Here is a 12653-nt window from a genome sequence, read left to right on the forward strand (position 1 = left end):
GGGGCAGGCAGAGGCAACTTTACTAATATGGTATCTGCATATTGTCTCAGAACCCAGAATAGGGAGTTACTTCAAGGAGAAAAAATGTTTAGTGATTTACAATCCCTCACTGTGTTTTCACTCAACAATCTTAAGAGAAACATCCACCTATTCTTCTAGGGTTCTGACAGAATAGCAACTCTGGCCATGTCCTCTTTTGCTACCTGCTCAGTAGGGCTGACTTTCTCTTCTTGTGACCATAACACAGAGACAGCTGACATAATCACGCTCAAATTAGGACGCAGTCATTGGGATGGAATGCAAAACTCCCTGAGCACAAAGCCGAGGGGGCATCGTTTTTCTCCTCCCCCCTGCACACCCACCCTCGCCTCCCCACCCCATCACGCTCCCGGATGGGTCAGCTCTGGGTCGGCTCTCCCACCTGAAGGTCCAGTGCACATTTGCTTATGACAGAGAGAGAAATAACACAGTCTGGAGTCCAGAGCTTTCTGGGAAAGAACAAGAAACTCAGCACAAGGGAGATCCGTCCACAACCAATCCTAAGGGATTAAGTAAATTCTTTTTGCTTGCTGCAATCTTACACTAAATATTCTTGGAAATAAGTGGGCCATGGGCTAATGCTTAGAAATCTTCTGTAATAGAGATATTCAGGTTGTACTATAACTCTTGTTATAGGACTTGACCTGAATAGGAAAAGAAACCAAATGGAGCTCTTTAAGGATGGATTGTGCTATATTACCAGGGGAAATAGAAGTTCTCTAGAAAAATTTTAAAGACCAACCTCCCCCCTCCCCACCCCCAAGGAGTTCTTGTCATAAAAACTGGAGAGAGAGGCAAAATGTTCCTAGGATAAAGGAAAGTGTGTAGACTTCAGCATCAGAGGGATCAGAGTTCAAATCCCAGCCGTGCCACTAACTGACTCTGTGACCTTGGGAAGATTGGTTATGCCTTCAGAGCCTCAACATTGTCATCTACGCAATGGAAACAGAGGAGCACTAATTCATAGTTCCTGGGAGGAGAAAGGGAGATTGTACTTGGAAAAGTATCAAACACAATCCTTGACACACAGTAAGTTCACAAACAATATTAGCCTTTCCCTCATCTCTTATGATACCAGCATTTTTATGCCACTTTCTAAACATTTTAGCAATTTTTTTCAATTACTTCAGGGAAGAAACATTGCCACTTCTGGCCCAGGAGGTATAGTGGGAAGACTCCTTGAAAGAGAATCGGAAGACTTAGATGCAATTCTAGTAAAGCTCTTATATATTAGACACTCTATGGATCTGTCTCCTGGGCTGTAGACGAGGCTGCCGACCCCACTTCAGGATGGTTATGAGAACTAAATGTGAGCATGAATGGGGGAGCACTCTGCAAAGGGTGAGGTGCTCTACAGAGGAAACGAGGTAGCAGGACAGTTCATAGTTCATATCAACTGTCCATGCAGTTCATCGGCAAGTGTGAGCATTACCCTACTTCTGGGGACCCCAACCGTGGAGACTGGGTCTGTGTATGAACCCACTAGAGCAAACAAGCTCCCTGAAGGGAGAGATGAGCCAGCTGCAGAGATGGAGCTCAGTGGGCTCAGGGAACAAGCCACGTTCAGTTTTCCAGATGAGCAAGCATCTGCTCCAGTTTGGCTTCCCCAAATCCTTGGGATCAGGAGAGGCATACAGGTGTCAAGAATATTCCAGTCTCTCAAAAGAAAGATTTTCCATAATGGATATTAACCCACACCCTATTTTTCACATTCCATAAAAGGTAGAGAAAGCAGTCAAAAGGAGATGGCAAATCACTCGTAAACCTTGAAGTGGGCCTCTAGAGTCCTGATCTGCAGCCTTCCTTGAGGCAGACAATTTGGCCTTAACATCGTTGTTTCTTTTTCTGGCATCAGGAAGAATTACACTGACTGACGTAAGGGCAGCTTAGGGGTGGGGGACAGTTAAACCAATCGGAAGGTTTGACATCTGTACACTGGGCAGTGATTTCACTTCCTGCTTCTTATTCTGTATACGGGGAGAAGAAAAGACTTCTCAGCCATCGTCCAAAAAAAAGCCACCAAGTCAGGGCTGGGCAATTAGTGTTGGAGTAAGTGATCATCTTGTGATTGCTCAGCTGGGGCCTGAAAACTTGTAAATGCATTTAGAGGACAGAAATAGAAGATGTTGTGAGAGAGAAGAGAAACCTGGCCCATTTGCCAGGAGAAAATGTCCCGGAGCTGCTGGGAAATGGACTCAGTTGGGATGTGGGGTGTGTCTGTATAAATGGGAAAAGCGAATAAATAAAACCCCATCATTGAAGCTAGTCCCTACACCTCATCCTCCTGGCTCCCTCCCTGCATAGCCAGGCTCCTCTGGAAGCCCCCCTGCACCTATCAGAGCCCCTTGACCGGGTACCATCCTTCTCCCACCAAGATCAGGATCCCAACTCAGCCCCAATGGGCAGCCAGGCTAAGGTGGGGACCGTTTTCCCCATGGTGGGGTGGACTACTGATGCCCTTATAGTCAAAAGCAAGTACTGGGTAAGAGCTCCAATACGGCCAGGAGAAAACAGAGCCCAAGGTCACGGGCAGGCCATTGGCATTGCTGGGCCCTGCTCCAGCCAGGCATGGGCCTCCCTGCCTCCAAAGTCTTGGGAATCTTGCAAAGCCCCATGACCTGTCACTGCCACCACCCAGCTGACCCCAGATCATCCCAAAAGAGACACTGGGTCACGCCCCTCTTCTGGGGGTCCTTAAGGTATAGCATGTTCTGGTACAGCTCACTTCAGAGGCCCCTATCCCCCGAGATGCCCTTCCACTCCCACTTCTGTGGCTGGTAGAAGCATGATGGGTCCCAGAGCCCTCTCGACATCCCTGAATGCTGTAAGTGACACAATCCCCTATGAGGCTCTGGGGCATGAGCACCCAGCCCCTATCCTCAAAAGAGATGAGCTTCCCCCACATCGATGGCTTCCCACCCACAAATATGACTCTAGACCACTAACTGGCCCTCCACGTGCCATATGCCACATGCCACACATGGAGAGGTTGTGTTTGGCCTCTGAGTTGAAGGATTTTGTTTTGGTTTTAGTTGCCAACATTAAAACTTGAGAGGTTCCACTGGATTTCCAGCTCTTCTTGAAAAAACGGCAAGCTTGGCAACACTGGGCCTCATTGCCACAGGGCAGCAGTCAGCTGGAACTGCTTACAGGATGCCCCCCTTCAGAAGGACATGTGGGCATTTGGCTTTCTGAGCCTTGTTCAAGTCAGTATGAAAACGGAGATTTCTCGGATGCTGAAGACCTCTTTTCCTGGGATGTTTTAGAGCAAAACTCGAAGCCCCAATAAAATAAACACCTGGAACATCTAAGCCAAGGGCCTCCTCTTGTCCCCACCATGCCACCAGCTGGAAAGACCAGATGTCACAAGGATGCCACCACAGGGGCTAAAGCTAGGCTAGAGGGCAACAGCTAAACAAGACAATTGGAAGGGAGGCCTCAGTCCCCCATTGCTAACAAATCTGGTCCTGAGCAAAGGCCACAGAGCTTTCTATTTCCAGAGGCAGGAAAGAAAGTTGAGTACAAAGCAGGGGTAGCCATAATTGATAAACAAATATTTTTTGAGCACTCACTTTGTGCTTAGGAAAACATACAGGGCCCTGGGGGTGAGGTCTGGATCCCCCAGAAGAGAGGCAACTCCCCCAGTGATTCTCCGGAATCTCAACCCTTTCCCCACCCCCACCCCCACCCCCTGCCCTCCACTTGCCAATGGCTTCCCTTGTCTGCTCTGCCTCTTCATCTGAGATCCCCATCCAGACATGCTGCCCATCCACTATCAAATGCAAGGTGCCTCTGCCAGTAAGACTCTCAAGTAGCCAAGGGTGAAGCCTTGTCTGCACACCATCCTTCCACATGTCTCCCAAGATGCAGTAGACCCCACCACCACCACCACCTGGCTCCTGAGGAATCTCTGCCCTTTGGAGCATGCCCCATGGTTGTCCAAGGTTGCACCATCCTAAAAGAGTTGATTCAGAAGAGCTTCTGCCTTCTGGGGGCAATGGGTTGGCATTTCCCCTGATTGTTCAGCCTAAGCAGGGCCATCCCTCCCCGGGCAATGGCAGCCCTCACAGTGAACCCCAGGACCTCTCAGCCCAGACCTGGGCTCAGAGAGGAAGCATCAAGCTCTGGTGATTCTACCCCCACTGGGTCTAGCCAGAGCCAATCTGAGGAGGTCATTCCACCATCAGACATGGTAAGCTGGGGAGAGGGGAGGGGTGAGTGAAGGAGGCCCACACTGACAGAAATCTCCACCCATAGCCATGTGGCATCCAGCTTGACCTAAACAAACCTGTGTGACCTTCTACAGGTGCTTCCACTTCTCTGAGCTCTTCTCCACTGAACCAGAATCTATATAGGCATAGTGCTTGGTCTGGCCCTGTTTTACAGCCCCCATCCCCCCCACACACACATACATGTACACACACTTAAGGACCCACAAATGGTCTCAGAAGTATTTGTATCATGTATCAGTGGAATTTCCCATCATTTATAAAATTGCAAATTTCATCGTGAAAAGTGAGCAAACATGTGCATCAGGAGACCCTCCCTCTAAGCTCTGGTCCTAGATTTTTCCTCTTGAAGTGAACCTTAGAGATCATCAAATCCAAAATCCTCATTTTAAGAGGAAAATCTGAGGCCCAGAGATGTTGAGGGACTTGCCCAAGGGCAAACAGCAACAAAGTCAGGCCTAGAACTCAAGGCTCTGGCTTCCTGTGAGGACTCCCTCCCTGCCCCCTGCCCCCCACTCCAAACACCCACCCCCTGCAGCCCAGGACCCAGCTCTACTCACATATAGCGCAAGTGGGGGTTCTTGGCAAAGGCTCTGGGCTGGATGCTCCGAAGTCCTGAGTTCTTAATGGTCCTGAACAGACAGGAAAAGAGGGTCAGCAGAGCCCAAGAGGCACAGGGACATTTGCTCTGGCTTGAGGCTGACAACGGTCAGGCCAAGGCCAGGACTGCTAGGGGTCATCTGTATATCTTCATCTCCAGCCATCACTGGGTGGTCCTACTGGTGGGTGCTCAGTGGGAAGAATCTGGGTACACACCCCATGGGGACCTGGGTGAGGACCCAGGATGTAAGCTGGCAGGTTTGGGGAAATATGCTGGCAGGTGAGCCAGCATGGGGATCCCAGCTCAAGTACATAATGACGGCAGGGCACAGCTCCTCCTGTGCCTCCTCCCTGCTCCCCACCCAGAACACCCATGGCCAGTAGCACTTAAGTCCAGAGGAGGAGGTGGCTGGAAAACTTATTCTCTAGGGGACCATCAGCCTGGGACCTGGGTTCAGATCCTGCCTTAAAATCCTCACTATGGGGTGTGACTTTACACAACCCCCTTTCTTCTCAGGGATAAGCTAAAATGCAGGGGTGTGAAGAGATAGCTTTTGAAGCCCCCAACACCCCTAAGTGGGTGATGCCACTTCTACCTAAAGACAGGAACCATAGAGGGGAAGGGCAGGCAGCAGCCTTGCTATGCCCAACACCCAGCCCTAGAAGACCCCAGGCAACACCCCCAGCCCCTGGCCAAGGAGGCCTCTCCCGGGACCGTGTGCACTCACAGCTTCTGGAGTCCCGTGTAGAGCTCCATGTCCACAGCGTTGAGCGTGTGCAGGCTGCGCCAGTTCTCTATGTGTCTGCAGGGGAGGAAGAGGCAAGGGTTTAGGTCAACTCGGGGTGTGCCAGTTTGAATGTATTGTGTCCCCCAAATGCCATTATCTTTGTGGTCTTGTGTGGGGCAGAAGTTTTGGTGTTGGTTAGATTTGCTTGGAGTGTGCCCCACCCAGCTGTCGGAGACAATTTTGATGAGATGTTCCCATGGAGGCGTGGCCCCGCCCATTCGGGGTGGGCCTTGATCAGTGGAGCTATATAAATGAGCTGACTCAAAGAGGAAAGGGAGTGCAGCTGGGAGTGATGTTTTGAAGAGGAGCAAGCTTGCTAGAGAGGAACGTCCTGGGAGAAAGCCATTTTGAGGCCGGAGCTTTGGAGCAGATGCCAGCTGCTTTCCTAGCTAACAGAGGTTTTCCGGAGGCCATTGGCCATCCTCCGGTGAGGTTACCCGATTGCTGATGTGTTACCTTGGATGCTTTGTGGCCTTAAGACTGTAATTGTGTAGTGAAATAAATCCCCATTTTATAAAAGCCTATCCATCTCTGGTGTTTTGCATTCTCCAGCATTAGCAAACTAAGACACGGGGCAACAGGAGAGACTCTGGGGTTAAACCAGAAAGGGCTGGGCTTGAATCCTGGGTTGGCCAAATGCAAGCCAGGCCTCCCAACAAATCAACAAGAACCTCTGAGCCTCAGTTTCCCCCACTGCGTGCCGGGCTCCGCACCATCTGCCCAATGGGGTTGTGGTGATGTGGTGAGGGCCAGGTGGACTCACTGACCCAAAGCGCCTGGCCCATGGGTGGCATTTAACGTCTTCCCTCCTCTCTAGAAAGTCTGCAATCTTTAGAGACTAAGTCTTCGTGACTCAGTTTCCCTCTGTTCCCTCTCTTTCCTTTTCCTTTTTAGAGTCTCCTAAGGACAAGATCTTTGTCTTAGTTCCTGAAGATAATACAAAAATACCAATGACACAGCAAAAGCCGGGAGGTGAGGTCTCTCCAGCATTGCCAGTGGGTAGAGCTTCTGGGCAGGGAAATCCCACCTCAGGCTGGGGACTGCTCCCCGCCGTCCCCCACTATGGCCCAGAGAGCAAGAGCCCCTGTTGGGTCAGACCATGGTCCAGTCCATCCTGGAGCTTAAGAGAACCAACTGCTTGATGTGGCAGAGCTCACTCCAGAGGAGCAGGGGACCACCTAAGAACCAGGGAGCACTGTGTATCAATGGGGAAATGTGAGATTGGTATCTGAGAGCCAAATCTAGCTTCATCTCTGGGACTTAAGTAGCCGGTGACTGGGCAAGTGTCTGATCCTCTCTAGGCCACTGTTGTCTTCATTTGCAAAGGCAGAGGGTTGCACTTAGATCAGCAGTTTCTTCCCTTTTCATCACGAAGATCTCCTTTTAGAACATTCCCCCAAGGACCTCATGTTTTAAGGAGGTTTTTGTCTAGCAAGCACAAAGCATTTATTTAGTAATAATTAATTCATCTGCTCAGATTTATTAACCAAAGCTATAAATCACTGTTAACCAGAGCTTTTTATCCACAGAACCAAACCAGTGTTAATTCATTCAATGGATAAATTCCAATCAAAACAAAAAAAACTCAAAAGTTGGGTTGGAGTGGGAATACTTGTCAAGGGCATAGGTTTGGTTTCTGTTAGTTATTTTGATACAAGGGACAAACACCCCCCATTATTGCTTTTTGGGTCCCATTAGGCAATTGCTACCCAAAGCCCTCCTCAGCTGTAAAGCTGTGTGAAAGATAGCCATCCACGGATGCCGTGCCACAGCTATCCCAGAGAGCACCACAGGGCCTCAGGACAAGGCCTTCCTTTGCCCACCTCTTCCCTCCTGGGATCTGATTTTCTGGTGCCCATGCACTCTAGTGCCCACTTAGTGAGGCATGCAGCACAGTGGCAGCTCACCCTGGGGCCAAGCAACCGAGGGCACACTCAGGCCAGAAATGTGACAGCCCCTTGTCCAGACATCCCACCCCTGGCCCACCACTCCCATGGCTCTGCCATCTGCCACCAAGTCGAGCCGGAGCCAGGAAGGCAGCAGGGTGACAAGGTATACTGACAGCCCACTTTGTGCAGCATTCTCTCAGAGCCCCTGCTGAGGCGCCAGAGATACTGGTGTCTGCTGAGGACGAGAAGCAGGTGGCCAGGTGGTACAGAATTCCAATTCCAAAGTCTTTGCCCTGGAAGCGTCATGGCCCCAGCCCAATTTGTTTGGTCTGGCTCCACGTCAGATGAAAAGGGAGGCCGGAAGGAGCAGAGCTACCTGGGCCGATGGATCCCCCGATGTATTCCCTGAGCCCTCGGTCCATGTAAATTACCAAGTAGTAACTGGGGAGTGCCATTCATTCAAGACAGCCTAGCCTCATACAGCGATCTGCTCCCAAGTGCTAAAAACCAATTGCTCTAAATAAACGAAAACATTTTTCTCAGCACACATAAGAATTCCAGAAATGTGTTTTTCTTACATGCCAACCATTATGGCGTTCTAAAACTTTCCCCTTCTCAGCCCTAATGTCCTTATGCCCACAAATCGACCCTCCCTCAACATAAACACACACTGAAATAAGACAGGGAAATGAATGAACTCCTTGGGGTAAGGGATCCTTGAGTAAAAAAGAATAACAACCCTTCCTTCCTCTTTTGGGTCTGAGATTTTCTAAATTGGGGAACAGCATTTTTGCAGCCACAGTGCAATTGGTGTGGTTAGGAGGTGGGGCTCCAGAGCAGGAGTCTGCAAACCAGAGCCTGTAGGTCAAATCCAGCCCACTGCCTGTTTTTGGACAACCCAAGAGCTAAGAATGGGTTTAGTCATTTTTAAAAATCAAAAGAAAAATCGTATTTCGTGGCCCATGCAATTAAATGAAATTCAAATTTCAGAGTCCATACCTATCCATTTATAAATTATCTATGGCTGTTCTCTTGCTATGACAACAGAGCTGAGTAGTGGCAGCAGAGTCAGTACAGCCCACAAAGCCTGAAATATTTACTTTCTGGCCCTTTGCAGAAAAATACTGCTGGCTCCTGGTCTAGAGACAGACTCCCCGGACACACGTCCTGGCCCATCTCTACCTCGACCTGCGTGACCTGGTCGAGGTTACATCAACTGCCTGTGCCTCAGTTTCCTCATCTGATAAATGGGGATAATAAAACTCTTCCCTCATAAGAACATGGTGAGGATTAAATGACTTCCTTTAAAAGCCCTCACGGCAGAACCTGGCACGCAATTAGCCCGCAGGAAGTGTGAGCCGCCAGGATGAGTTTTCCCCTGTGCCTTCCAAAGGCTGAGCAGTCTATTCTCAGACATTTTCAAGCTAAAAATGGTTGGAAGTTGTCATTACTAAGCAATCGTTGATTAAAAAAAAAAGAAAGAAAGAAACGTGGAAGGATGGAGGGGTAGTAAATCTGTCATTCATGACCTCCAGGGAAACGGCACAAGTAGAAATTACAAACTGGTTCAAGGAACGCATGGGTGGCCAGTGATGGGGCAAGTGCAGGACGGTTAAGGTGCAGCCCTGACACTGGCAGAGGACATCGGCAGGGCACCTGCCAAGCTTTCCCGTGACTCACCACTTGGTACCAGACCAGGGGCTCAGTTATGGTAACTCCGCTGGCTATTAGGGAGGCCACGGGTCTAAGAGGGAAAGGCAGGCTCTGTAGGAATAACCCTACTAAGACACAGTATGAAAGCAGGTTTGGTGGGGTTTTGGTTCACTGTGAACAGTGGTTACCTCTGCCTTGTAGGATTACACATGGCTTCTCCTTCTCTGTGCTCTTCCCTATTGTCCAGATTGTCTTTACTGAGCATTTATTTCGTAATTTGAAAAACAATAACTATAATTTTTTAAAGCAAGGTCAGGCACTTGAGTCCTGGGCAGGGCAGTCTCTGGTCACCCTGTACCAGGACCACAGGCTGGACCAGCCTCCCCCTGCAGTGACATCTCACAAACCCACCCCTGCTGCAGGAGGGGGGAGTAACTCAGAGCAATGCAGATGCACAGGCCAGTGAGAACACATGATTCTGCATTCATCTGCTTGTGCACAGGATGCAAGGCAGTGGCTGGCCCTCACAGAGACCTGCAGCCTCAATCTCAATCTATATGTCCCTGCTTCAATCAGAGGCCAGGGATGCTGCCAAGCATCCTACAAGGCACAGGACAGCCCCCCACAACAAAGAACCATTCAATCCAAAATGTCAGCAGTGCCAAAGTTGACGAACCCCACTTTATTATATACGGCTTCTGCCTAAGCTTGCCTTTGAAGAAAGAGTTCCATGGCTTAAAACAACAATAAGAACAATTTTGAAAATGACTACTTTGCAGCAAACACTAAAGAACCCCAGGCCAAAGCAAAAAATCTTGCTTCTAGGTCACTGGGTTCAAGTGAGAGGAGAAAATTGAAAGCCATGGGTCCCAGGACCCTCTCAAGTCAAAGGCACCACTTGAAAGGAAACGAGGGGCTCTTTGGCCCACTGGACCATGCCTCAAGCCAAGCCAAACATTCCAGAAGCAACACAATGGTCTCTTCTCATGAATGCGCCAGTGGCCATTGGCGGCCCAGTCGCCTTTCCCCTTCCCTGCCCAACTTGAAAGCATCTCCCCTGCATTTCTAAGACCTCTTTAATCCACGGAAAGGAGAAACACCCCATACAGAAAGTCAGCTCAATGCCCTGTCCTTATCCGCTCGCCACTGCCCTTCCTTGACACCACCCAGTCTGTTCCAAGAGCTAATGTGCAAAACTTTTCCAGAGAGGAAGGAAGTGGGGAATAATGCATGACCACATTGACCGCCAGGTCCCGGTTAGGGGTGCAGCTCAGAAAAGCTCAGCACGGTGAAAGTGGCTCCCCATAATCAAAGAGCACCTCCGCAGTCCTCTCAGGTGGGCTTGGGTGGGACGGAGCCAGGTGACCTCTACTCAGGGTCTCTTTAGAAGTATTAGAAAAACTGTCAGTGACAAAGTCACACTCGATTATTCACAGTAGCAACACCGAGTCCTGGAACAGATACGCCCAAACCACAGACACCCATTTTTGGAATGAAGCAGGGCGTAAATTAAATATTAATTGATACACCCATACGGAATACAAAAATCCTGTGTGCTAGACGAAATTAGATTATATTTTTGTACCATAATGTTCTCTTTCTCCTTCTGTTTTGCTCGTGCCAATATGGAAATGAACTGGCAATCTCCAAGCATCTACAAATTAGATGATACGGGAAGAGGACACAGATACACATGGTGTGGGGAGAAGGGTCTGTATTGTAATTTAAAACATGTCATGTATATATGTTTAAGGAGCTGTTTATACCTTCAATATTTAAGCCCCATACACAGAAGACACTAGAACCCTGAGACATCCACCTCCATCCAAATCCAGGGGATTTAAGAGGCAATTGGGACACCTATGAGAGAAGCAAGTTATCCTTCCGCCTGGCAGAGCGTCCCCTGGTCATGTGGGCAGCCGGCAAGTCAAGGGCATGGCTGACTTTCTTTAGGTATGGCAGGCCCAGTATTGCCTCATTTTTCCAGTCCTTTCTCTCTCCTCCCTTGCCGTCAGATTGCTGTTATTTTCATTATGACTTCTCACTGCTATTAATGAGCTGTTCTTCATAACCAAATTTTCCAGACAACTAAATTTAAATGCAAAACCTTTGCATTTTCAACTTCCTTGCTGGATGTTTCTTTCTTCCCCTACAATGCATTACACACTTCCTTGCCTTTTAAGCAGAGAGGACAGAACACGATTTAACATTTTCTTAATGACCTTCGATCATAACGACAAACCTAAAGTGTCTGCCTGGCTACAACACAGCAACACCCTCAGAGGCTCTTGAAGTATACAGAACTTGCATCACTACCCAAAATGGCCCTCACCCGATATGAATTTTGAACTCTAATGGTCATTGTGTCCATTTTTAATGGTTTTATCAGGCTGTGGGCCATCACCTCTGGCCACCAGGGACCCTCCTCCCCACTGATGTGCCAGGCCCAGTCTGCAGAGTGGCCTTTTGGAGCACGGCAGTTAAGAGCTGACACCCTGGAGGTGGGCTGACCTGGAGACGACTCCCACTTTGGCACTTGGAAGCTGAACAGCCTTGGGAAAGTTACTCAGCCTCTCTGGTGGTCAGTTTCCTCCTAGGTGTAACAAGGATCAAAACACCATGCCCCTGTCTGGTTGAGAAGATGCATTCGTCCTCAAACCAGTGCTGATTGAGAGAACTAGAACAAAAAATAAATAGCTAGTTCCATTACTTTATTGGAATTGTGTGTTAAGAGCAAACAGAATCTGAACAAGGATCTAGGGGGATATGAAGAAATTCAGACACACCTACACACACAGAAAGAGAGTTATTTGCCCTTGTTTTCCTTCTTATTTCTCATCTGCTTTCTTGATAACTGAGGTTGCCAGATAAGTGAAGCATTCCTGAAGGCGTGGTCATAATTCGCATTTACCTGTTGGTACCCAAGTGTATCCCACTAGTATTATGTTCGGTGTATCCATTCCTGGAGGTACTTCCCAGCAGGAAGAAATTGGAACTGGTGTTTCCTCCATGTTTTCATGTTATCAAGAGCCTCTGATAACAACAAGGCAGTGCACAGATGTCCCTTCCATCCAGACGGTTCCCCGAGGCTCCCAGCACCTTCTCACCTGAATCCTGTGCTGAGAGGGAGGCCCTAATGGAGGTGGAGGTTTGGGGGCCTGGGGTAAACCAGCCCAGAATTCCATTTCCTAGCAATGCAGTGCTGGAGCAGCAACATATGCACACACACACACGTGCACACACGTATACATGCACACACGGGTGCACCTGTGCACGCACACACACACAAGAATGCACTGGGCACTTGACTTCAAAGCCTTGTAGGGCAATGAGGAAATTGATTTGTTACCCAGGCATATTATGTCTAGTGATCCAGACAGAAGCATTAGCTTTCAATTATCTGATATGTTTAGCATTATAAACAAGCCGTCTGGAGCAACGGCTCCACGTGCTCA

At 49.0% G+C, this 12653-nt stretch overlaps 1 protein-coding gene across 7 annotated transcripts in view; it reads right to left on the reverse strand.

The window, feature by feature from the left end:
* Nucleotides 1-12653, reverse strand: part of NTRK3 (neurotrophic receptor tyrosine kinase 3) — a 358606-nt gene that overhangs the window by 283389 nt on the left and 62564 nt on the right. For all 7 annotated transcript variants that reach the window (XM_037832995.1, XM_037832994.1, XM_037832990.1 and 4 more), the window contains 2 exons: nt 5597-5671; nt 4829-4900 (listed from right to left, as the gene is read on the reverse strand). In XM_037832995.1, coding sequence (XP_037688923.1) covers nt 4829-4900; nt 5597-5671 — 147 coding nt within the window. The remainder of the gene's footprint in view (nt 1-4828; nt 4901-5596; nt 5672-12653) is intronic.

The sequence above is a fragment of the Choloepus didactylus genome, chromosome 4 (assembly GCF_015220235.1).
Source record: "Choloepus didactylus isolate mChoDid1 chromosome 4, mChoDid1.pri, whole genome shotgun sequence".
NCBI classification, from domain to species: Eukaryota; Metazoa; Chordata; class Mammalia; order Pilosa; family Megalonychidae; genus Choloepus; species Choloepus didactylus.